Source organism: Delphinus delphis, chromosome 1 (assembly GCF_949987515.2).
Source record: "Delphinus delphis chromosome 1, mDelDel1.2, whole genome shotgun sequence".
NCBI classification, from domain to species: domain Eukaryota; kingdom Metazoa; phylum Chordata; class Mammalia; order Artiodactyla; family Delphinidae; genus Delphinus; species Delphinus delphis.
The window spans coordinates 30,160,482-30,187,612 of NC_082683.1; the positions used below are offsets into that span (position 1 = coordinate 30,160,482).

General features: G+C 44.8%; 1 protein-coding gene across 2 annotated transcripts in view; it reads right to left on the reverse strand.

Annotated features, from left to right (window-relative positions):
* Positions 1-2,148: 2,148 nt before the first annotated feature.
* MTF1 (metal regulatory transcription factor 1) overlaps positions 2,149-27,131 on the reverse strand; it is a 38,855-nt gene continuing 13,872 nt past the window's right edge. For both annotated transcript variants that reach the window (XM_060019624.1, XM_060019631.1), the window contains exons 3-11: positions 23,317-23,555; positions 22,373-22,504; positions 19,940-20,013; positions 19,353-19,489; positions 15,789-15,866; positions 10,115-10,214; positions 8,790-9,385; positions 5,121-5,184; positions 2,149-3,750 (exon numbers count right to left, since the gene is read on the reverse strand). In XM_060019624.1, coding sequence (XP_059875607.1) covers positions 3,323-3,750; positions 5,121-5,184; positions 8,790-9,385; positions 10,115-10,214; positions 15,789-15,866; positions 19,353-19,489; positions 19,940-20,013; positions 22,373-22,504; positions 23,317-23,555 — 1,848 coding nt within the window. In that variant the 3' untranslated portion in view covers positions 2,149-3,322. The remainder of the gene's footprint in view (positions 3,751-5,120; positions 5,185-8,789; positions 9,386-10,114; positions 10,215-15,788; positions 15,867-19,352; positions 19,490-19,939; positions 20,014-22,372; positions 22,505-23,316; positions 23,556-27,131) is intronic.

The window sequence follows — 27,131 nt, forward strand, 5'->3', positions numbered from 1 at the left end:
TATACACACACACACGAAAGAAATTGCAGCAATTGGGTTAAAGATAAAATAACGTAAAGTGCTTTTTTATTATTTCTTTAATATACCAATATGAGGTTCTGCAAACTTGTCCCTTTGGACACATTCAGCACATTATACAAAGTCTCTCAGGAAAACCCACCCACCCATTATCCCTATCAGTCCGCTGCCTTGACCCTGAAAGTAAACTCTCCAATCTACTGACTCTCCCAGAGGTGGTGAAGAGAAGTCCCTTGCTTCTGCCCAGAGAAGCCTTCACACCTTAAGGCCCCTCCTGGACTTTGTACCATGATCTCCTTCTGCGAGGGCGGAGGGGTAGGGGTGGAATTCAATGAATGACACCAATTCCTGTCATCAAACTAGTGATACCCCCACGAGGTTGGCCAAACTGCCAGGAAAGGCAGGGCCACTTTCCCTCAATGCCTCACCCACCTGCCTGGGAAGGACCAAATTCACTAAGGCAGTTTGGCGGTGCCAGCCAAAGTTTCCTGCCACCTGCCAGGCCCGTGAACTCCACGATTCCCTAGGCTGACTAGCATTCTGTAAAGGGGCAGTATAACTGGAGATGCTAGTGGGAGCTGGAAGTCTCAGTCTACAGGGTGAAAATGATTAAGGTTACCATGGGAAGAAAAAAGGCGTGATTTCACCTGAAGTCTGCACACCTTCCCTAGCCTCACCCTAGGTTCATTCGTGGGTTTGAAAACCACTCTCCATGAAGGCTCTTTGTGGCTCCACTTTAGCCAGCGCCCTCTCTTCTTCAAGATCCTTGACACTAGGGGCCAGGCTGATGGAAGGGACAGGGGTGGGGAAGCGTGCTAGAAGAAGGAAAGGAGAGACCGCCTATCCTGTGGAGTAAACGTACTCTTCACAACCACTCACTAGCATTTTAAGCACATTCTTGATGTTTTCAAAAGCTGATTGGATCTGAAGGTCCCCCTTGTAATCTCTAGTACCCTCAAAAGGCAGATACTTCAACTAGGAAAATCTGTCAGCCCAAACCCAGTTTCTTCATCACCCCTGATCTTTGGAGCAGAAAAGCCACTGACCTGGGTGGACCCCCAACACAAGCACAGCCCGGGCTGGCCGGAGGGAAGCAATATTTCAACCATGGCACTTCCGACGGCCTTCCCTAGGCTCCTGCTTTCCACCTCAGCTCCCAGGGAACCGAATCTCAAGTGAGCCTAGGACGGGCATGTGGGGAGGTCATTTGGGAGCCACATGCTGCTCTCTATCTCGGAAGGTGTGGAGAAAACAGCCAGGGTCCTACCGCAAACCTTCCTATGGGTGCAAGGCCCGGAGACGGTCAAGAACAACCCATGCTCAGCAGCTGGTTTTCCAGGAAGATGAACCACTGCGGTAATAGAAGATTCCTCCTGCCTTATCAACTTCTGCTGAGGCCAGTGGCCACCAGAACCCACCAGCCTTTTGGACAGGAGAGTGCAGAGGGTCAAAAAACCCCCGATTCTCGTGACTAGACTTCTACAATGAGAAACCACCAGCTGCTTGTAGGTAAGCCCATTTCTCCTCATGGCAGTAACATTTACCACCACTGCCCTCTTCTCCAAATCTGTCCCTGAACATCCTGTTAAAGGCAGGGCCTCTGGCTCCCAGGTAGATGATCTGCTCTGGATACTGTCTTGGCTGGCCCTGAGTAATGGCGCAGAGAACAGGAGAGTGACAGATCTCTCCACCTTAGGGACTGGGAAAGGAAGGCAAGTTACGGCTGCTTTCTGCCCGACATCGTTGACTCAGAAGGGCAGCCCTGTTTGTGGCACCCTGCCCCTCGCTCAAGGCAGGGAAGGGGCCCTTGGGAGGCAGAGGCCCAGTCTGGACATTGGGCCATGCCTAGTTTCTGAGCTCAGTGAGTGGGGGGAGCACTCATGACTACACTGACATAGGCAGTTAAGAGAAACTTTCCATTTTAGTGTGGATTGTATTTTATGTTTTATTTTAAGAGGCAATGACTGACTCAGAGCCAAAGGCAGAGAGATGGATATAATTCTATACACAAATCAAAAAAAATTTTTTTCCTATAATACAACTTAATGAAACATTCCAAATGAGATAACTTATTGCAACATTTCAGGCTTTTTGGTGGAAGGGGAATTTTTTTGTTTTACCCTGAGTAGAAGATCATCGCTTTGTGTTTTTTTTTTTCTTTTTTTGTTTTTTGTTTAGAAATCATATGACTAAGCTGAGCAAGTCACATCCTTCTTTGCACTGTACTAGGCTGTATGCAAAATCCAGAGGGGTGAGAGGCGGGGATGGGAGGGGCAACCAAAGGCCTGGCTGGAACCCGGAACCAGGACACCCGGCCTGCCGATGACACGCCGCCTGAACAGAACTCCTGTAAAGCTGCACCTTCTCCTGATCGGCAAAATGCAGCTCTTCTGCTCTGAGGAAGAAGATACCCTTCAAGGAAGGCAGACCACCAGCCAGCGACTGGCCATAAACCACATGTCCACTCTAGGACAAAGCAGGGATGTTCCCCGAGAAAAATTCACTGTGATCTGCAAGCCCTGGCAACCAACGGAGAAAGAGAGAACCCGAAGGCAAAGACTGTGATCACATCACTAGAGCCTGTTCTGCACATGTGTCATGGACAGAGAGCAGTCAACAACTTGCCTGGGGTCCCTGCAGAAGCGGACCGTCCCCGCGGCCTCGGGCCAGGCTTTCAGCTGCCCCTTTGGGCTGCAGGATGACACCTGCCATAGTCACCCTGAGCTCCACCAACACCAAGCGCAGACAATGAAACCATCTCACGTGATCCCTGTCCAGCTCACGGCTGTCTGACCTGCCTTTGCCACTTCCCTCTCTGATGGAGTGAGGGTCTGGCCTTCCAAGCAAGCTTCAACCTCAGACTCAAAAGACACAGGAGCAGCAACACCCGACACGCTGAACGCTACTGCCCGGACTACAAAGACCCCAGTGCAAGTGATGGGCAGCATCAGATTGATGGAAACCACACCCTTTCATTTAGAATTTTTATGCATACGAGTAACCTTAATTTCCAAGTTCACATGACAATAAGCGAAAGTGACATACAGTGCAGCCAAACAGTTCATTTATAACTTAGCTTTTTTTTTTTGTTTTGTTCCGTTTTTGTTTGTTTTTCTCCAAAGATCAGTTCCTTAAAAATGGATGCTCCTGGGATATGAATAAAGAAAATATGTCTGAAAGGTGAGGATTTCAAACAGTAGATTTCTTCCTCCTTCAAACTGCTGACCCCACGATGGTAGGCATCGCACCTTCTGCCTCCTGCTTGGCCTCTGTTCCCGGAGGTGAGCACATCCGGCTGGGCCTTTCACTTGGAGAAGCTGTTGGTCAGGCCCATCTCCTCCTCCTCCTGCAGTAGTGCTTCAATGGGAATCAGATTAGACGGCGTGTCCAGGTTCTGGAGGGACAGAAACTCTGACATATCCATGGCACGTAACGTTTCTGTCTGAGGGTCTGAAGGAGTCACTGCTTGTCTGCTTTGCTCACAGGAAGAGGAGGCGGCGGAGGACGACAGGGGGATCGGGGGCGGGGAAAAAGTCTGCGGTGGTAGCTTCAGGCTGGGCTCATCAGGAGGCTGGGTGCTCAGCGCTGGAGCGGGAGGGGAAGGACAGCCCTTCCTCCTGCCGGCCGCCCGCTCCTTGGCGGAGTCCCGGCACGCACACTGACACTGACAGGCCTCCTCTTGTTTGATGATGATCACAGGGACGCTGAGGCCAATCTGCTGTACTGCGCTCCCTGCGAGAGGGCGAGAAAGACTGCTCTTCAAGTAGCCGCAGGGCAAGGGCAAGAGGGACAGGAGGGTGTAGGACTAGCTCAGCACCACGGAGGCGGGACGATGGAAAGGGTGGATGCCGTGCCATGCTCCAGGGTTGGTTCTGCTTTAAACTGGACCACGTTCCTCCTCAAGTAAGAAGGTTCTGACACTCCCCATCCCCTCCAAGACAGAAAAGCCACACACCATCTAGATGCACCCTGTATTTCCAGCTTCATTTCCGGCCCCTCTCACAGGCACCCTCCACGCCAGCCACGGTGGATGCCTCCCTTTTCCTGCACGTTCTTCATAGCTCTGGGCTCAGGGGCTCTTCTTCCTACCTAAACTCTTCTGGAGAACTTACTCTTACTTCTGAGCACCCAGCTCACTGCCCTCCTCTCCTAGCGTCTCCAGGCAGTGTTTGCAGCAGGCTTATACCTCAGGGATGGCCCAAGGGCAGCTGCCTGTGCAGAGCTGTTCCACACTGTACCAGGCCATTTAGTCCCGCCTGCCCCGGAGGCTCTGACCTCCTTTGGGACATCCCGCGCTCACCTTTGCAGCCCCGTCTCAGACACACAGCCAGCCTTGTGTGCGCGCACATTCCTTCTCTTTTGCATACGTGTGTTGTGCAGATGCACACTCTGAATTCACACAGGCTTTGTGTGTCTCAAAAGAGCTAGAGACCAAGGGGCTAAGAGAACAGAATAGGAGGGAGTCAGGAGGCCCAAGAACTAGAGCTTTGGCTTTGCCACAAACTCACTTATGAATTTGGGGGACTCATTTAATCTTTCAGGGCCTGAGTTTCTTAATCTATAAAACAAAGAGTTTGAGAGAAAGGACCCTTTAGCCCTATAAGAGTCTCTGACCCAGATGCTGTTTCTTCATGACTGTAATTAGAAGAGTCCAGTGAATTAACAGCTGCTCTCTTTAGCATTAACTGTGATGTAGACTTTTTTCTGGCCACATTAAAGCCTATATCTGTTTTTTTTATTATTTTATTTTTTTGGTCGTGCAGTGTGGATTGCAGGATCTTAGATCCCCGACCAGCGATCGATCCCAGGCCCCCTGCAGTGGAAGCACAGAGTCCTAACCACTGGACCACCAGGGAATTCCCTAAAGGCTATATCTGAAAGGGAAAGAACCGTTACTAGTTAAAGAATGTTAAATGTGGTATTTATGCTATAAGTCCAGTAACTTTCAATAGTTGTAAGAATATTAAATACTCTAATAATACAAATGTGATCAATTTAATTTAAAAAATGTTTGAATCCCGGGCAAAGCAACAATTAACTAACTGTGCCTCAAGGGGCCCAGAGAGCTGCCTTCCTTTTAAAGCTAACACAGAATCTCATACCTGTGCTACTGGCTACTGGTACTGCCGTGGTAAAGTACACCTTCTCAACTTTAGATGCTTGCTGCTGGAAAAAAAAAAAAAATCACATTTATGGCTACTCAGATATGGCAGATCTCCAAGGGCCTAAAGCCTCCCCAGTTGTAATGGTCATCCAAGAGGACAGAAACCCCTCCGTGTTCAGGGATTTTTGTACTGAGCGATGTTTTTGTTTGTGCTCTGACATGAGGTCACCGCACTGTTTGACATTCAGTGCTGAAAATGTAGCTGGCTTTGTCCTCTCCCTACTCCTTGGCTGTTTCCCAGCTGCCTAATCCAGTAGGTTCTGTGCACCCAAAGGCTCCTCCAAGGTTGCTTTTCTCACGTGGATGGTCTTCTCAGACGGAGCCCCAGCTTCCCCTCTAAGCCCTCCACTCCCTGCCAACCCCCAATACTTCCATGAGACTGGAAAGTTCTTTTTTCCCCTCAAGGACTAAGCTGCATGCTAAGAACAGGCTAAGACTCCCTCTCACAGGCAGAAGACCTCCTGTGAAGGCCCTGGGCAGTGTGCTGTAAGCTGCATGGGGCACGTGCTCAAGGGTAGGCCCTGGACTCATTCACACATGGATTCAAGTCCAAGCTCGGCCACTTAGTTGTTGAGGTCAGGCAAGTAATTTAACCTCTTAGAGTCGCAGTTTCCTCATCTGTAAAAACAGGGACACCAACCAAAGACTCTCCCAAAGGCCCCCAAAAGGATGAAATGAGATGATGTGTGTGGAGCCCGGGGCACACCGTGAGCATTCAGCAAACACTAGCTATTTATATGATTACCAAGTAGGACTACTGGGTCATGCCCAGAAATCACCCCTCACTTTATTACACTTCCGATTCAACTGGCTATAGGGTTTCTGCTTTCTTCAAGTCTTATATTAAAAAGGGCTTTATCTTTCATCCTTTTAAGGAAAAAAAAGTGCCTCTAAGATGAGTCTAGGAGGAACGTGAAAGCTTCTGGCTAAGTTATAGGAGAGGACACTATAAAATAATGATGGAGAAATGAGACCCATATTTAAATACATGAAAATGAATTGGGTGGAAAAGGAATGAGCTGTTCCATGCAGTTCCCCAGGGCAGATCCAGGAAAAGAAGATTAAAAACTACATGGAGGCATGTGGTTGCCAGAGGGGAGGAGGGAAATAGGTGAAGGAGAGTAAGAAGTGCAAAAATCCAGTTGCAAAATAAATGAGTCATGGGTAGGAAATGTACAGTGCAGGGAATACAGTCAATAAGTATGTAAATCTTAGGATGGTGACATATCGTAACTAGACTTAACATGGTGATCATTTTGAAATGTACAGAAATATCACTATGTCGTGTAGCAGGAACTAACAGAGGTAGGTCAATCATACTTCAAAACTAACAAACAAATTCATTGAAAAAGAGATCCGATATGTGGTTAGCAGAGGCAGGGGTAGGGTGGGGAGAGGGGGAATTGGATGAGGGCAGTCGAAAGATCCAAATTTCCAGTTATAAGATAAAGAAGTACTAGGGATGTAATTAACACTGCTGTAGGTTAATATGAAAGTTGTTAGAAGAGTAAATCCTAAAAGTTCTCATCACACGCACACATTTTTTTCTATTTCTTTAATTCTGTCTGTACGAGATGATGGATGCTCACAAAACCTGTGTCACTGTGCTGCACACCTTAAACTTATACACTGCTGTATGTCAATTATAGCTCAATAAAACTGGAAGAAAAAAGAAAAAAATACCACTATCATATGAGAAAGTACGATCACTTTCTGTACATAGCCATCAGCAAATATATGAATAAAAATAATGAAAATAATTTTCTTTCTTTTGTTATTTTTTTGGCCTCGCCACACAGCATGCGAGATCTCAGCTCCCCGACCAGGGACTGAACCCGCGCCCCCTGCAGCGGAAGCACGGAGTCTTCACCACTGGACCGCCGGGGAAGTCCCTGAAAATAATTTTGAATAATGAAAACAACAGTACCAACCAGAAAACCCAACTACATGGAGGCAGATTGATTGGGTCATTAATGCTGAAAAGATCCTTCCAGTGACTCTGGCCACCTGAGACTGGAACTAGGCTGCCTCCAGAGGTGGTTGGCACCCACCCCATTTATGGAATTTGAGTACTCACTATTTAGCTCTAACCTACCTTTCCAGTTTGTTTGATTGCATCATACATCCACCCAGACTTTCTCCCACTTAGTATATCCTTTTATCCATCTAAATCCTACTCATACTTCAAGGCTCACCTGACCTGTATGCCCAACTAACAAGCCTTTAGTCTCTAAACCCCTCATCTGGCAGCACAATGTAGCAGTCAAGAGCATGGGCTCTGGGATTGGTCTGTCTGTGCTTTGCCACTTGTAAGCTGTGTGACCTTGGGCTAGTCAATTAACTTCTCTGGGCCTCAGCTCTGCACTGGTAAAATCATTATCTACCTCCTAGGCCTGTTGTGATTAAATCATTAAAAAGTACTTAGCATGGTGAGTGACATCTAGAGATACAGACATATAGAGACAATAAAAAGATCAGTGGTTGCTTAGGGAGAGGGGGAGAGGGAGATGGGATGAAGAAGTGAAGCAGAGGAGATTTTTAGGGTGGTGAAGCTATTCTGGATACTGTAATGGTAGATATATGACATCATGCCTTTGTCAAAACCCACAGAACCATACTATACCAAGAGTGAACCCTAAGGTAAACTATGAACTTTAGTTAATAGTAATGCATCGATATTAATTCACCAATTATAACAAATGTACCACACTGATGCAAGATGTTAGTAAAAGGGAAAACTAGGCTGGCGGGGGCAGGGAGCAGGAAGTGTATGGAAATTCTCTGTTCTACCTGTTCAATAAAACCTAAAAAAACCATAATCTAAAAATAAGGTACCTAAGGTAATGACTGGTACATGTTAGACCCTCAATTTTAAAAAGTGCTTAGTTAGCACAGTAAGCCTATACACATTAGTAAGGGCTCAATAAATTACAGCTATTGTTATTTTTTATTACCATTATTTTTATTTGACACTTTACCTACTGGTAGTGTTAACTTTCTTCTAGGCATTTTAGCCTTTTTAACTAGAATATAGGTTTTTATGAAGAAGAGATCGTGGTTTTTTCACTTTTCCATATCCCCAAGAGTATCCTGCGTGGTATCTGATAAATAGCAGGCCCTCAAGATATATTCAATTGAACGACCAAGTCATTTCCTTAGCCATCAAGACCAACACTTTGGTAGAAAATGGCACTACGGTTTGCTCTGGGAGCACAGATCACTTCTCTGACTTGGCTACTGCTGTCTGCTTCCATCTGATGGGGTCACATCGGTCCCTCATCCCAGTCTGGACTCTGCCTTGGATAAAAACCCGCTTTCCTGAAATGTTCTCAGGCTTTCCTGTCCTAGCTGACAGGATTAGACTGCAGCTGAAATATCCAGGTAAACTTGAAGGCTGTTTCTCTGCCCCGACCCCTCCATTGCAGGTACTGACGGCAGCATTCCTGGGTTTATACTTGCTTGATTATGGGGAAATGACTAAGTGTTAGAATGACATGTTTCAGGGTGGATATGACAGCTGTTTTCCTTTTTGAAGTAAAAGCCTCTGAACATGTCACCCATGGAAATACACTTCACCCCACTGGATCCATTTCCACATAATACTTACAATTTGTTCTTGGGTGTGTGGTGAGCTGGTGGCACCATTCAGTATCCACTGTAAGTTCTGTTCTCCCATGACGAGGCTGGGCTGCAGGAGAGCCGTGCTGGGAGTCGGGGTGATGGTTATAGTGGGATTACTAGTTAGGACGGAGTTGGCATCCAGGGGCAGAGTCTGGACCACGGCCGGCAGGGGCTCAGTAGTACTCTGTGGTTGAGGCGGTGCTGCCATGGCTGACGCCACTGCCGCTGCTGACGCCAAAGCCCCAGCGACAACAGAAAGTCCCGGCACGATGGGCTGCGGTGCCTGGGGGTGCGGAAGAAACTCTTGATGATTAGCAGCAAACTGTGTGCTGTGGGGAACAGGCACTTCTGGAGGTTGTAAGAGAGCAGGGGGGTTGCCAAATGCAGCTTGCTGGGAACCAGTTCCTAGGGAGGGAGCAGGCAGAGGAGCAGACGGTGCTGAGGCTGGTAGTAGAGGCTGGGGTGGCTCGGAGATGCCAGGCTGCAGTATAAGTGGAAGAGATAAAGATGCTGAATGTCTTGTGGATGGCGGAACATCACTGACTGACTCTGCATCACCATTAAAATTTTCAATCAAGGCAGCTGGCAAGAAAAAGAAATAGAAATATATATACATATTCCAAGCCTTATATGAGCCACAAAAACACAGTCATCACGGGCTACACCAAACACAGCTGACGTCTGTTAACAGTCGACTCCTCCAGTGCTGGCAGGCTGGCTTTCTGCTTTGCATTCAACGACCCCTCTGGTCAAAGCACCAGGCTTCACGATCAACCTTACTTTCTAAACGTGAAGACCTAGTATGGGTCTAACCATAAAAAAATGTGTCCTACCGCTTTTCTGGAAAAGAGCTGAGACATCCTTTTCTTGGCCTATGATCAGTGAACACTTTCTGACTACTGAAAGTGAAGCTTCACGGACAGGTTTTCATTCAAACACAATCTGATCTACGCATCTGAAGTTTGGTTTGTGGATCCTGCCCACTCATGAACGGAGGTGTCACATCAGGAGAAAGAGCTCACAACTCCTCTCACTTTTTAAAGCCAACAAGAGCGTTTGGAAAAGGGGACTCTCTTCTTTTGAGGGTCCAGGGAAAGGAGTTCCTCAAGTAAACCCTTGATGAGGGAAGCAGGGGAAAAAAAGATGGAATTGAACTGAAAAGCCCATCTTTTTCTGACCCCTCACTGAAAGCACACTTCATTAAAGGAACTGAAATATTTCACTGTGCTTGACATCTACACTGTGTCAACAAGTGTGAATTCCCATTCCCAGTGCAGAGATTTGGGCAGGAAGAGAGTCTGTATAACAAACCTGTCTGTTGAGGATCTTCCTGAATTGCTGGATCATCTGACTTCTGGAACATTGGTTCAAAGATGATTGCTGGTGAAAGTGTGCTGAAAGTGTTCTGGCCCTGTGTCAGAGACAGAGACAAAGGTGTAAGGCTCGCCATCCGAAAGCAGGTCTTCACCACGAAAGCACACAGAACAGCAGAACTAGAATAATCTCTGGGGCTTCCCTGGTGGCAAAGTGGTTAAGAATCCGACTGCCAATGCAGGGGACACGGGTTCGAGCCCTGGTCCAGGAAGATCCCACATGCCGCCGAGCAACTAAGCCCGTGCGCCACAACTACTGAGCCTGTGCTCTAGAACCCGTGCGCCACAACTACTGAGACTGTGTGCCACAACTACTGAAACTTGCGTGCCTAGAGTCCGTGCTCCGCAAGAAGAGAAGCCACCGCAATGAGAAGCCCGCACACCGCAACGAAGAGTAGCCCCCGCTCGCCGCAACTAGAGAAAGCCTGCGCGCAGCAACAAAGATCCAACACAGCCAAAAATAAAAATAAATAAATAAATAAATCTATTTAAAAAAAAACTAAATTACTAGAATGATCTCTGGATATGCTTCTTGTTTCCAACTTCTCCTTTCCCAAGGTGACATTTATTTCCCTAAGCCTCAGATGCTGAAGATCTGGGTCCTCAAACACTCTAAAGCAGGAGTCGGCAAACTGACTTGCTGGCTGAACGTCTGTTTCTGTAAATAAAGTTGTATTGGAACAGGTACTTCTGTTCCTTTCTGGATTGTCTAGGTTGCTTTTGCACTGCAGTGGCAGATTTGAGGAGTTGTGACAGGGGATGTATGGGCCACAAAGCCGAAAATATCCATCTGGCGCTTTACAAAAATTTTGTTGACCCCTGCTCTAAAAGACCAAATTCTACATAAAAATGGCGTTGTATAATATTTATTACTTGGAACTTGCTTTTCTCATGTAATAACATAATAATAACACAATAATAACATATTGTGAATATCTTCCAAGGATATTACACAATGGCTATGCTATTCTAATATGTACACATGGTAGTGAATCAAACAATATAAGGAAACTTAGAATGATAGACAATAGTGATGGCCTTAGACTCACTACTGTTTGTCATTGCAAGTTTCTTTGTAACTTACAACTAAGAAAAGGTCAGAGGCATTTATGAAAAAATAAGGCATGAGAAAACAAAAGAGAGCACCTAGTGACCCGAGGGCCTGACTGCTGACAGGCACCACCTCCAGGCTTCCCTTCAGCTAAGGGAAGGGGAAAAACAGCAATTCTTTTCTCTGCAGCCCAACACCACTTCGCATTTTGTGCCGCAAGGGTGGCAAAGGCGACCACGTTCAAGAGCCCAGGGAGCAACAGAAAGAAGTGAAGCAGAGGGCAGGGGCTGTGGCAAAGCCTCGGCCACACTTGTGGGCTCAGCTGAGGGCGGCCACGGGCCACACAGAGGGGGTCACCAGAGCTCGGGGCCGGTTCAAAACCTGGACTTTTACGTGAAACCTACTGATTTATAATTGAAAACAAGTAACGGAAACAATTTCAAAGCACAGTACAGACCGCACAAAACCTGTCTTCAGGCTAGACTCTGACCTGGTGCCAGGCTGAGCTTTAAGGGCATTTTGCATCAGCTTTGCTTCTGGGAGGGGGAAGGATCTCTTTGGGGCTGGGCGGAAGCACGGCGAGTGGAGCTGTCCACCAATCTAGAGGGCCTCTGAGATGAACTGCCCACTTGAGCCAAGAGGGTCCAATTATTCTGCCATGACTCCACAACTGGCAGAATGAGAGGGAGTTCAGTGAAGCTGATGGCCAGCATGGTAGAAGCTGAAGGCAGAAACCTATGTAAGGCTTCCAGCTTCTAGTCCAGAGGGAGTTAAGAATCACAGGCCGAAACAGTGCCTTCAAACTTTTCATCATGACACAAAGTAGGAAATATATTATATATATATATTTCATGTTACATACATATCTGTACGTACGACTGAAACAAAACTCTATGAAACAGATCCTATCCTTACTACATGCAATGTCTTCTGATATTTTCTATTCTACTGATGTCCTTAAAGTGTTGATTATAAGCCACTATTTTATAACCCAATAAAGATGTGCCACCCACTTTGAAAAATGGTGAGCTAAGAACTACCACTAAGCTATAATTACAGCTTTGCAACTCCTTTATGGTTGTTTTTTTTGTTCTACCTGTTTACGAATCATTATCAGGAACAACACTGTTAAAAAAAGGAATGAGTCCGTGTGACTTCAAAAGATTATACGCAAGAATGTTTACAACAGCTCTCTCAATGGCTCCAAACTAGAAACTATCCAAATGCCCAAGGGCAGTCGACCGAATGAACTCTATTATATTCATTTAGTGTAATACTGTTCAACAATGAGAATGAATAATCTATTACTAAATACAACAACATGGATTAATTTCTCAAACAAAACGTTGCAAGAAAGAAGCCAGCACAAACGAGTATATACCACATGATTCCGATTATACAAATCACAAAAACAGAGAAAACTCATCTTAGGTTGTGAGAAGTTATGACAGTCGTTATCCTTAGGGAGAGGTAATGGCTGTTAGGGGGACTGAGGGGGGTCTTCTGGGGTGCTGGGAATGTTCTGTTTCTTGATTTGGGTGCTGGTTACCTGGATATGATGAATTGTGATGATTCATCAAGGTGTACCTGATAGGTGTACTTTTCTGCATGTATATTATACCTCAATAAAAAGTTTTTCTTAATTAAAAGGAAGGTGCTGAGGTGACTGTGACTCAGCCACTACCAGGCTTTAGGGCAACAACCCTGGGGGCAGAGTGGGAACTGCCCCCCAAAGTAGAGGAGACAGAACAGGCTAAGCCTCTGGGGCCTGGAGCAAAGAGACACAAGAACACTGAGCCGTCTGGAACAGGATGGATCCTGAAGCTCAGGCGCCAAAGGCCCAGCGGGCCACTCCCCAGCACTTCAGCCCAAGTTCACTCCTAGGACACAAGCATGTGGCTGCCCAGGAACCTGTAAAATGATGATCTCATAAAAATATATCATTTGATTTTAACAATTCATCTTTTTTTTTTTTAAAGTAAGCAGAGCAAAATTAATCCTATTACTTCAAGGAACTGTGGTCTTAGTTGAAAGCCTAAAAATGAGCCTATTTCCAATTCTGGGATAAACGCTGGGTGACAAGGAGACAACATATAATTTGATTCCAAGGGAGAAGAGCAGGCCTCTCTCTTGCTGCTGTAAATTATGGCAGAAAAAGCTTTCCTTTTTTTTTAACAAGTACTCAATGTCCCCTCATATGATTCCTCACCTGGTGACCCCAGGGCTTCAGAAAGCTCCTCAGTCATATGTCACAGCCCCAGCCAGGGAGTGGATGCCTAAACCATTTCATACGATCTCTTGAAATTAAGGAGATATTATACCCAGAAATTTTAGGTGTGTGGCTTAGAGGGCAATCTTGGCCACACAGTACATTAGTTTCATTTAGAGCATTAGCTCTGAAATGTGAATATGCCAAACAATCATATGAAGTGCTTCTTTAATGTTTTTCTTTGTTCTTCAGATTGGCTAATTTCTACTGATCTCTCTTCAACTTAACTGATTCTTTCTTCTGTCATTTCCAACCTGCTGTTGAGCCCATCTGGTGAATTTTAAAATTTCAATATATTTTCAGTTCCAGAATTTCCATTTGGAACATATTTTTTTTTATAGTTTCTATTTCTCTGCTGAGATTTCCTATTTATTAAATCATTACAAGCATATTCCTTTATGTGCGTAAGCGTTTAAGAGCTACTTAGAAATGTCTGCCCACTAATTCTAATTTCTAGCTCATCTTGGGGTCAGTCTCCATAGATTACCTTTTCTCTTGAGTGGGGGTAATGTTTTCCCATGTCTTTTTTTTTTTTTTTTTAAATATTTATTTATTTATTTGGCTGCACCAGGTCTTAGTTGCAGCACGTGGGATCTTCGTTGTGGCATGTGGGATTTAGTTCCGTGACCAGGGATGGAACCTGGGCCCCCTGCACTGGGAGGGTGGAGTCTTAGCCACTGGACCACAAGGGAAGTCCCTTCCCGTGTCTTCTTATGTTCACAAATTTTGGATAACCCTGGACATTGCAAATGATATGTTGTAGAGACTAAGGATTCTGTTATACTTCTTGGAAGAGTATTTGGTGTTTGCTTTAACATTCCGGTGACTTGGCTATGCTCCAACTCCAAGCTCTGTCTTCCCTGCAGTGGATGGCAGCTGTAATCTTTGTCCAGATCTTTAGCCTCAGCTGGGCTGCTTAAGTGTCTGCCCCACACACCCACAGTTCAGGGGCCAACTAGAGATTTGGACACAGCTTATACACGGAACTCAGGACGCCCCCCGTTGTGGCTCTCTCCTTTCCAGGCCAACCCCCCGACTTTCCAGGTGCTGTGGTAGCCCTGAACTCTGTCCCCTGGTTAGTCAAGCCAGTAAGAGGGAGTGTTTACTGAGCCTGGGCCATCTTGTTTGGTATCAACCAGGACTTGCCCTGAGATGGATAAACCATAAAGCCTGAAGACCCATCCAGTGCCTTTGCTATCTTCCCAGCCCCTTCTTCCAAGCGTTACCTCTGCCTGTTTGGGTTGCTCTCTGGTGCCTTCAAGTAGTTGTTTTTATATTTTATATTTTGTCCAGCATATACAGTTGTTTTCTGTGGGAGGGCAGGTCTGATAAGAGCAGTTCTGCCATTGCCGGGAGAACCCAGGCCTTGGTCTGCTAATATAAAATTGCAGTGTCAGGTGCCCCTTCCAGAGGATACTCAGTTGGTTTGGGAGAGGCCCAAGAAGCTACGTTGCAGAAGAGCTGCAGATGACTCCATCATTCACAATTTGAGAAACACGTTTTCACAGCGTTCCTGAGTCACTCAGTCTCTGTTCAAATCCTTCCTATCACATGGATTCCTCCTTATTTATTATGCATATACTCACAGAAAATCTGACCTAAGCTATATTTACTTACCAGAGAGAAACAACAAAAAATGCACACTTAACCACCAGTGTCGGTGACCCAGTAAAGCTCACAGGTCCTCTTGAAGGAGCATAAGCTCAGGATTGATGCGGCAGTTTCCAAGATATATCGTGGAGCCATGGCAACGGCAGAGGGAACCAAAGCAAGCAGACCAAGAGACACTGGTGTTGTCCCCTAGCCGAGGGCCTGTAGAGGAGGTCCTCCGCAAAACCCCCGTGTAGTGAGCTCAAAGAAAGGAAAAAACTGACTTCGGTCAGACTGGCAGGGCTTGAGAAAAGTCTGGAAACGGAATCCTGGCTCCCCCTCACAGTGGATGAATTTTAAGCTCCTCAAGGACAGACCGCAGCTACTTCACCACCACCACAAGCTCAGCACCAGCACTCTGCCCGATGGAGTAGCCACTCAAGAAATATTTGCTAAATGAATAAAGACAGACATTTTCTGGGGCAGGAGGTTATCAAGTGAGTGATCTAGGTCAAAAGGCACTACACGTCAGAGAGAACAACCTCTCCAATGAGAGCTCTTATCAGGAAACAAGAGCAAAACACCCTGAATGGTTAGTAACTGAACACAACTCAATCTGAAAGACTTCAAAGACTCCCACCAAAGGGAGGGCTCAATTCTTGCACTTATTTTAATGGCACCCATAATCACAGGTTCACTTACTGTATTGGAATTTTCTTGAAATTCGGAATCTGTGGACAGAAGGCTTAAATTCCTCAGACAAAGTGAGTGATTTGTATCCTGTGAAAGAAAAAAAAAAATCTAATTAAGTAACAAAAAAAATCAGGGTTTATAGTAGCCTATCAGGTAATAAAACACTTGATTAGAGTGTCCCTAAGGTTCCAAATGTCTAGAGAGTAAAAAACCATTCAAAGCAAGGGCTATGTGAGTTATTTCCATTTTTAAAATCCTGATATTCTTAAGAAGAAATCTCTTACATTCTTAAAGATAGTTAATAGAGTTTAAGAATTATCTCATGACTCAGGCTCCAAAGTAACAAAAGCTATAATAATATGAAATGGATAATATTTGTATAATTGGTCCTACCACTGATAAAGCAATTTCACATGACCTCATTTACTATTCACATAAACCTTCGAAGTATTACTTCACATTCCCATTTTAAGTATGAGAAAATTAATGCTAAGACTAGCAGTGAACTGTCCAAAATCACACAGCTAATTAGCATAACACAAACCCAGTGCTTCTGACTGAAAGTCCATCTTCCTTCCATTACATCACTGTGTCCCCAACATGGGCATCTCGGGGACCCTTACTCAGAGTGGTACTGAGGGGTTATTATTCATATATGGCTGTCTGGGCTAACTCTGAATTCTGGATTCCTAGAATGCCAGTTGGAATTCACATACTTCAGGTGGTAACCCTGCTTTACCTCATGGATCAGTTGTTCCCATCCACGCATGCATTCAACAAATACTCACTGAGCATCTACTATGTATTAGGCACTGTTCCAGGCCCAGGGATACAATAATAAAGAAAACAAAGTCCCCGCCACCAGAGAGCTTACATTCCAGTGTGGGGAGGGGGTGCAGACATAAAACCAAATAAATATACAGTACACAAGATGATGATACGTGCTACGGAGGGTAAGCAGAGTAGGGAAGGCCAGGGTAAGAGCTGCCCTTTTATTAGATTAGGGAAGGCCTCTTAGATAAGGTGGCCTCTGATCAGATACTGAAGGAAAGAGGGCATGGGCCATGCACATACGTGGGAGAAGTGTTTCACACAGAGTATAGCAAGTACAAAGGCCTGGAGGCAAGAGTGGGCTTCCCTTGTTCAAAGAACCACAAGGTGGACGGTACGGCTAAAGTGAAAGGAAGTGATGTAAACGAGGTGAGAGAAGTGACCAGGACAGAGTGTCTAGGGCCTTCTGGACCACTGTAAAGATTCTTTTACCTTAAGTGATACGAAGCTACTGAAGGGTTATGAGCAGAGGACAGACGTGGACAGAGTAGCAGTGGGGAGAAGAGTGGGAAAGGTGCTAAGAAAACCACTTAGCAGGTGACTGCAGTAACCAGGCCAAAAAATGACAGTGGTTTGAATGAAGTAATCACATCAGATTCTAGATATATTCTCAAGGTAGGGCTGATAGGCTTTGCTGGTGGGTGGGGGGTATGAGGGAAGAAAAGGAGTCAAGAATGACTCTAAGATTTTTGGCCTGCTCCACTAGAAAAACAGAGGTGCCATTTACTAAGACGGGGTAGACTGCACCATTTACTAAGACGGGGTAGACTGCACCATTTACTAAGACGGGGTAGACTGCACCATTTACTAAGACGGGGTAGACTGCACCATTTACTAAGACGGGGTAGACTGCACCATTTACTAAGACGGGGTAGACTGCACCATTTACTAAGACGGGGTAGACTGCACCATTTACTAAGATGGGGTAGACTACAGGAGGAATAGGTTGGGACACGTCAAGACTGGGAAACCTAGGTGACAGCTGGGTGGAGACATCAAGCGGAAGGTTAATCCGGGCTGGAGATACAAACTTAGGACTCAAAGGCAATCTCGATGACATTGAAAGACTGAGACTAGAGGAGATTCCCTCCCCTGGCGAGCGAACAGCCATCCAGAGTAGGTGAGGTCTGGGCAGTGTGCACTAGGGCCCTCCAATGCATAGAGACTGTGGCAAGAAACTGTCCTCAGATTGTTACAAAAACAAGAAAATTGATCATGACTTCATAAATGCAGCTTTGTACACAAAGACTCTCAAATCTTAGTATTTTCATCTGGTTTTACAGAGGAAGAGACTGAGGCGCAAAGAAGTCATTTGCCTAAGGTCACGTGACTAGTTGTGGAGCCTGGATGTGAATTCACACTCTTCGCAACCAGTGCTGGGGTTTTTTTTGTTTGTTTGTTTGTTTTTTTGTTGTGCGCTGGCCTCTCACTGTTGTGGCCTCTCCCGTTGCGGAGCCTGTGCTCCGGACGCGCAGGCTCAGCGGCCATGGCTCACGGGCCCAGCCGCTCCGCGGCACGTGGGATCTTCCCGGACCGGGGCACAAACCCGTGTCCCCTGCATCGGCAGGCGGACTCTCAACCACTGCGCCACCAGGGAAGCCCAACCAGTGCTGTTTTGCCTCTTACGACATAGGGGTCAAGAACCAGGCTCTGGAATCAGCCTGCCTGCCTAAAGGGGACTAATTACAAGCTTTGGATATTTAGGCAAGTTATTTAATTTCTCCTTGCCTCAGGTTTCTTTATCAGTGATATGGGAATAATAACAATACTGACCTCTTGTGAGTGAGATAATTCACAGAAAAACAGCACAGTACTTGGTATATCGTAAAAATTCAGTAAATATTAGTTATTGTTACTAATAAAACATAGGGGGAGTTATTACTAATAAAACACATTCAAATCACAGTCCTTATAAAGGGATCCTTTGTTCTTTAAATATTAGAAACCACAGAATTAAATTATGCTGCCTTTCCCCAAATCAAAACTGTATTACATACTTTAAGAACCGCATTATTCAAAAGGGGGTCAGTGTGCTTCAGTTTCTTTATCTATGAAATAGCAAAATAATAACAGTTCTCAGTTCCTGGGTTCAAAAGACATAAGGTAAGTTACTCAATACCATATCAGAAGTAATAACAGTAAGTTTATCCCAGGACCTCTCTGGAAAGAAGCTGTAGAGGAGAGGGAAATGTGGTGGAAGGGCTTGGTAAAGAACAGACAAAACCACCTAAAACTCTGCAGAGTCTTGTTCTGTGGTTCAGTGCCTTAAGGCGGTGGCTCTCAAACCTCGGTCTGCAGACAATTCAAAAGGGCAGGGGACCCCCCAGACTCTGCCTGGTTCTCCAATGATGGATTAATGAATGTGTGAAGCAAATCATTAACTCATGTCCCAAACTCAAGTGCAGATGTACCATTTTATAGACATGAATGGGAAAATAATACCCTTTGAGAGCACCTGGCTGACACTTTGGAAGCCATTCTGAGACCTCTGGTTCCAAGACATCTCTTCCACCATACCTGACGGAGGGGAGGTGGAGCTGAATCAGGGGCTGAAGCACAGGGAGCCTGGTGAAATTTCTGGCTTCCACCACCTCATCACAAAGACATAGATCTCGACACTGATTTCTTCTCTCTCACTAACAGATTTAGAGAGAAGGCATTTTAACCTTTTATTCTGATATACAAACAACGGTTGCTGTTCTATGGTGCCCAGATCAAAACAAGAGACAAAACACTGCACACCTCTGATCCATTGTGATTTAGAAGTGCACTGTATGAATTTCCTTTGTTATCGTGACCTTTCATGTGACTTTTGAGACTGTATTGAGTGCTGAATGTTTTCTCACAGCCATTACTGGGGCAGAAAAAGGGTCTTTCACCTGCAAGAATGACAAGAGGTATTAATTTTACCATAAAATCATTTCACTGGATTAAGACATGTACTTTCCCCTAACAGAGGGAAGTAAATATTCTAATAAGGGTTCAAGTAGTAAGTTGGATAAATTACAAGTTAATCATTCCAGTCCTAAAATTTAACGTAGAGCAAAGCACTGAGAATGGCCTGCTCCTGGGAAGTTAAAAGAGAAGATTAGCTTTTTCCCCCCAGATTCTTTTCTGAGAATCTCTGCATTGGTTTTATTTCTTAAGGTTGGACTCCTGAGTCCGTCCAATCTTTAGATCCTTTTTATCTCTGAAAGAAACTCAAACATTATAGGTGAAGGCCAAATGATTAGGCTTGCTCTCTCCACAAAGCTCTACAGGTCTCAATGGAAGTACAGATATTTACTGACTCAATGAAGGTTAAAAGATAAAAATTAGCCTAAACTCACCAGTATGTGTACGGACGTGAGTTTTAAGGTGGTGGCTTGCTGCAAATGCTTTTCCACAGCCATCATGATCACACCTAAGTAAGTTGTTTAAGCAGAGAGGATAGTAGTCATTAGCTAATAGACCTTTATCTTCAATATCTCTTGTAAATACAAACTTACATTAAAACAACTGCTCAGAACACTAAGATCAGCTCAGTGAAACTGGTTTTACAGATGGGAATGATGACAGGTCCCTGGAAAAGTAAGGTGACAAATCTGGGATCAGAGGGAGAGGTAGGCCCAGGATAAGTATTTCTTGTCCTACAAGTAAGGCACGTGTTGAGAGCCCTAACAATACAAGCCTTCTGATGAATTACACAACAGAATTCTATTGACAATAAGAACACATATGGAAAATCTACTGCAAATGGAATATAAGGAACATCAGTGGTGGGTACAGAGGCTCTCACGTAGGCATGGGGCCTGAAATACAACACTAGAACAAAATCAGTCAGAACATACTGGCTGTAATGTAACTATCTATAATCTTCAGAGAGCTTTTCTCTTTTACTTTCTTGATAACCAAAGCTAGAGGTAATATTTCCCTCCTTAGAACTCCTAGGGCATTTATCTATATGCTGCCTTTATGGCACCTGTCATTCCCAATCTTATTTTAGCTCTACGTGTATACATTTGTTATCTGTCCTCCTAGATTATAATTCTTTTGAGGGAAGGGTCCATGTAGTTCTTTACATCTGCTGTAGTCTTGCACATAGCAGGCATTCAGTAACTATTTACATGAAAATGAATGCATTTTCTTATAAGCCAACATATTTTATTTCTTTAAATAGAAAGCTTCTCTAAAGCATTTTACTTTTTAAGTACATAAAATCATTGTGTCTAAAGCCCCATCTAACATTCAAGAAAAATTAGCAGTTTTAATCATGACAAAAATGCGTGTGACTGAATAGAAATCAGAGTCCCCTTGACAGCCCTATGGGGAAAAAAGTAACCCAAGCTTCACAGCAGCTGGAGAGTAACCAACTAGAATCTAAATACTCTTGCTTTTAGAGGGGCCATGACTCAGGAATGCATTTGTAATTTTTGAAACACATTTCCATTTAATTGGTGTTTAAGAGTTGACTGTCCCTGAAGACTTTTCAATTTCTAGGTATCCTAATGAGATGAGTGATTTGAGAACAGAAAAGTAGCATATTTAATGCCATGAACATAAGAGCAATCCCTCCTGTCAAATCAAAGACATTGTTTATGGGCCATTTTCAGTAATATATCTATATTACATTTAGGGGGAAATCCTTACAAACTGATTACCTTGTTAAAAATGTCATATAATCATCCCAAAGTTGTTCTTCAATCCCTGCTGAATGCCCAGAACCACGCTAAATGCTATGAGCAGAGGAGAAAGTAGATGATACAACTCCTTCCTTCAACCTTATACATGCATCAATTAAATATATATGTGTGTCCATATATGTATATATATATAAACTGAAATCTACAGATAAAAATGGATGCTCCTATATGTTTGCATGTACACATGACATATTACAAAGCAACAACCGAACAAGTGATAAAAGAAAAAAATACCTGAACCAGTAGCCTAAGCATCCCTACCCCTCATTTCCCCTCATTTCCCCCTTCCCTCCCCACCTCTTCTTAGGTACGTATCCTTGCCTCTGTGCTCAAAGCTCTTTCAGCATCTCAGTCTCAGATACTGTCTGGTTACTTGCGGTTCTTTTCCACCAGACTAAGGTTCTCAAAAGGAGAGCCGGTATCTTAGTATTTCTCTAGCACTGATAAAAGTACCCAATACGTAAGTGAGTTTCAACAAACGTTTCTTGAAAATAAAGGGGTGGGGAGGCTTCCATGGTGGCACAGTGCTTAAGAATCCACCTGCCGATGCTGGGGACATGGGTTCGAGCCCTGGTCAGGGAAGATCCCACATGCCACGGAGCAACTAAGCCCATGCGCCAAAACTACTGAGCCTGCGCTCTAGGGCCGGCGAGCCACAACTACTGAGCCTGCGTGCCACAATTATTGAAGCCCACGTGCTCTGCAACAAGAGAAGCCACCACAATGAGAAGCCTGCACAGCGCAACTAGAGAAAGCCCGTGTGCAGTAACAAAGACCCAATGAAGCCAAAAATAAAAAAATAATAAATAAAATAAATAAATAAAATTTAAAAAAGAAAGAAAGAAAGAAAGGGAAAGAATGAGGCAGAGAGGCCACCATCCGCAGAGTAGGTAGGGATGCTCTTGGAATCCATCGCCACTCCTCCAATCTGCAGTAGTTGGTTACAACTATCCTGGAGAAAGCAAACACTGCCCAAAGAACCAGCGAAGGGAATTTCCTTTCCACTTTGACAAATTTTAGAGTACACCAAAACACTCAGCTGAAACCTCGTCAGTGACAATAGAAAACAGCAAGACCCACCGAAATGGCTTTTCTCCTGTATGGGTTCGAATGTGCTTCCTCAGATCACTGAGCGTGGTGAAGTACTTGCTGCAGCCTTCAGATTCACAGTTAAACGTCTTCCCTGTGTGAAGCCTCTGATGTGCTTTCAGCCTGCAAGATATCCCAGAGAAATCCCCTTTGTCATAATGTACTACAGAGTCTTCCCACGTCAGCTTAATGTGCGTCAGGGTCAAGTGCATAAGAATTCTATAGCCATAATACATTAGTATCCAACATTTTGTGCTCAAAGAGAAATTCAGAGAAGTATATGGCGTAGTGGTGTGAGTGTGGCCTGGAGCCAGGCTGCCTGGGACTCAAATTCTGTTCTCCTCTACCAGAAGGGGGACCTTGAGCCAGTTACAAAACCTCTCCGTGCTTCCATTTCCTGAGCAGTGGCTGTGAGGGCCAGCACTCAGGACACTTCCTAGCACACAATGGGTGCTTTCTAAGTGTCAGCTAGTATTTATCATGTGTGCTATTTTACACGCAATGTTGAACACTAATATAAGTCTCTTGACACAAACGGTGGAAAAGGGAAATGGCTGAGTGGACCACTCCCCATTTCTTGGGGGTAGAAAAAAGTTAATCTTTAAGGTGAGGCCGGGAAGGAAGTGAAAGAAACCTTGGTTCCAAGCTCCTGAGCCAACAGGAGATATTATTCTATGCTAAATACTAAAACCCTGAGGCCAGGATGGCATTCCAGGAGATATGAATCCGGACACAAATGGACTCTGATTTTTAACCAACCCAGTATGTGTCAATCTTTAAGTTACAAGTTCCTCTAATGAACTGTCAACAGTTGAGCATTACTGTCCTCTTTAAAGCCCTGAAAGTGAACGTCTGTACTGTGCAGGGAGAGCTCTTCAGTCAGGACAGAGCTGGGGTCAGAGGTTGGTGGTGCAGGGAGGGAGGAATGGGCTGACCTGTATAGCGTGTTGAACGCCTTCTCACAGCCCTGCACGTCGCACTCAAACGGCTTCTCCTTCGTGTGCACCCGCACGTGGATCCTGAGGCTGTAGGAGGTGAGGAAGGCCTTGCCGCAGCCCTCCTGATTACAGACAAAGGTGTACTCTCCCCGGTGGGTCTTCTGGTGGGTGCGCAGGTTGCCTGCTGTGCTGTAGGTGCGGGGACAGCCCTCAAAGGTGCACTGGTACCTCTTTACCTGGCAGACAGAAGACACCTTGTCAGTGGGACAAAAGAGCTGCTCAGGGCCTAACTCCCCGCAGGGCTTGGCTCTCAGGAGATGCAGATGAAACACACAGGTTTTTATCATCAACACAGAAAACACCCTCTAACAAAAGTGGGGAAAATCTTCCCGTTGACCAAATTACACCGGACGACAAATGATGCGAGTAATGCCCAAGAGACAAGCTTGTAGGTAGGTAAACACTCTAAATGAATATAAGAACAGTGTTTTCGGACTAGTAAACGTCTACTCCCGTAGGTGGGCACATACTACTACACTTACCCATATTCAAATACAATTTGACTTTAAGGCTTCATTGAACATCCTGCCCTCTGGCACTATATCTTGATTGGAATAGACCAATGTTAAATTGAGTTTAAAACATTCTGAAATTTATATACTCAGTCATAGGTGTACTAGCACAGTTATGTACTAGCATAATTTCCACTGCATTATTCTCAGGTCTACAGAATGAAAAAAATGTACCATGAATTTCTGGGAATATTTGGTAGTACAACGTTTCTCAAGCTGCCAGCCTATTGGTCTCCTTCCCACCATCACCCTTCTGGAAAGGGTGCTATCCACAGGTGCCTCCACCTCCCTCAATGCCTGTGGAACCACTCGGCCAGGTGGGCTTCACCGGACGAAACCATTCTCTTGAGCTTCCCGGTGGTAAAACTCTTTCCTCCTTCCCAATTTTCCTTTAGTATTTGAAAAAAAATCTCATCAACAATGCCTTCTCCTTCTGAAAACTTGTCTTTCACCACACAGTCATTCTCTGGGGCTCTTTATCGTCTTCCCTGAGCCACTCACTCCTTTTCTTTAACCTCTAAATGTAGGTTTAGCCCAAAACTTCTCTCTCATCTCCCAAACCTTCCCCATCTCTCCACTGGTTCGGGGGAAGCATCATAGCCTTGGCTGGAGAAGACTGAATTCTGGCACTTAGGTTCAGGACTTTGGGTAGGTCTTTTCACGTCTCTGAACTAAAGATTCTTCATTTCTAAAAGGCAAAACTGAATGCCTGCCCTGCCTGTCTGACGGCGCTTCTGAGCAGAACAAAATGAGATAAAGCATCTGTGGAAAGACTTTGTCATTGATCTGATGCTACACATATCGGGGCGCTAGTTCTGCCTACTCTTCAACTTTAGCAAACATCTTCATCCTTTAATCCTCATCCTTCTCCAAAGCTTCAGTCCATAGCTCTCACCACACTATTGGTATTCATTCAACAGTTAATGAACTTCTATGTCCCAGGCAACAAGCTAGATACCACAGGTAAAAAGGCGAACAAGACATAAAGCTCTGTCTTTAAAGAGTACCATTTTAATGAGGCAGACGCGCACAAATTATCACACACTGTGCTGGGTCGGACAACAGATACACACCCGCGGTGCTTGGGAAGCATGAAGAAGGGAAACCTAACCCCTCTAAGAAAGACTGGACACAGTGAAGGCTCAGAAGCTGAGGCACTCTCTCTGAACTGAGGGTGTTTTTTGGTTTGCCTATTTGTCCATTTTTTAGGGATCAAACTGAAAAAATGTTCCTCAGACAAACTGGAAGAGATGGGCATTCCAGAAAGAAGTAACACCTTGAGAACTACATTGCAGAGATAAATGAGTACGCCGGTACAGAAGACCACAAACACACCTGAGTAGGTAAGAGACTGGAAAAAGAATCTAGAAAAATAAGGTGAAGCCTCCTTAGTTAAGCTATGGAGTAGAGGAATAGGACAACGGGAGCCATCAGTAGGTTTTAACCAATATAGCAACACAATCAGATGTGGGGTTTAGAAAAGATCATCCTGGAAGCTATGGAAGACAGACTGGAAGGCTAAGAGAATAGAAGAAGGGGTAGAGATTAAGAGAAGGGAGACAATAGTCCAAGATAGAGATGAGAAGAATCTGAACTAAGGAAGTGATATAGTGGACATCATGAGAGATGAATTGCAGAGAAATTAAAAGGGGAGAAATGAGTGGCTGTAGTGACAACTGGGTGCATGGCAGCCGTCGGGGAGAGGTAAAGTCAAAATCAACTCCCATGATTGGGGCCTGAATGACAAAAGAGATGGTCACATACCAATTCTGGACTGGATGGGGGTTAGGGAGAGACGATAAGTTGGGTTTGAGGTGCTGCCAGGTAGAAATGTCTAGTAGACAGACATATAGGCTGGAAGCTAAAAAGAAAGTCTACAGCAGGAGTCTCTGGTACACAGATAATAGATGACTTTACTATACACTAAAGCAGGCTGGTTCAAGCCCCAGCTCTGCCACTTACTGTGCAACCTTTGGAAAATTACTTAAGCTGAGTCTCAATTTCCTGTTTATAACAAGGAAACAAAATCGATCTTTTTGGGGTTGTTGTAATAATTAGGAATAATCTGCGTAAAGTATTTCAATAACAGGGACTGACATATAGTAGATGCTCAGTAAAATCTTGGCTACGAGGACAAAGGACGGGCTCCTGAATGTCACCAGTGTTTAAGGAACTGGTCAAAGAAGAGAAGCCATTGATGGATGAGTGGGAGACAGGGCTGGGGAATTAGGAAGAGAAGCAAAGGAGATGGATGTCACAGAAGCCAGAAGATAAAGAGTCTCAAGGAAAAGAGAATGATCGAAATGTTAAACGTCAGAGAAAACAAGGAAGATAGGACTGGGAAAACTACCGGATCCAGCAGCTAGGAGTTCACCAGTGACTCAGCAAGGCTAGTTTTAATGGACTGATGAGGTCAGAAGTCTGGACGAAGGTGAATAAGGAAAGGCGGGGATAGAGACTGGAGATGGAGAGCAGTAGCACAAGTGGACTTTTGAGTTGATGAAGTGTTGTTTGTCTGTTTGAAGTAAGATAGGTCTTGAGCGTATCTGGAAGGAGAAAGGTCCTGGAAAAAAGAAGCTGAGGATCTGGGAGGAACCTAAAGACCACAAGGATATTTAAAAGCCTGGGTGGAGGGAAAAGCCTCAGGTAGGGGAAAGGACATTCAGTTTCAGAGAAGGAGGATCTGCTGTATGTGACAGTAACCATAGACAATATATAAATGGACAAGCAAGGCTGTGCACCAAAAAAACTTTATTTATGGACAATGAAATCTGAACTTCATATAATTTTCATATATCATGAAATAATGTTCTTTTGATTTTAAAAATAATTAAAAAATAAAACTATTCTACAAAAACCGGCGTCTGTATGGACTTGGCCTGTGGACCACAGTTTGCCAAACCCTGAAAACCTGTGGGCGTGGGGAAGGGAGGGGCCCATCTCCCCTCTGGCTCCTTGTCCTTCTCTCAAAAGCCCATCTCCCGGGTGTGGAGAAAAGGGAACCCTCTTGCGCGGTTGGTGGGAATGCAAACTGATACAGCCACTATGGAGAACGGTATGGAGGTTCCTTAAAAAACTAAAAATAGAACTACCATACGACCCAGCGATCCCACTACTGGGCATATACCCTGAGAAAACCATAATTCAAAAAGAGTCCTGTACCACAATGTCCACTGCAGCTCTATTTACAATAGCCAGGCCATGGAAGCAACCTAAGTGTCCATCGACAGATGCATGGAT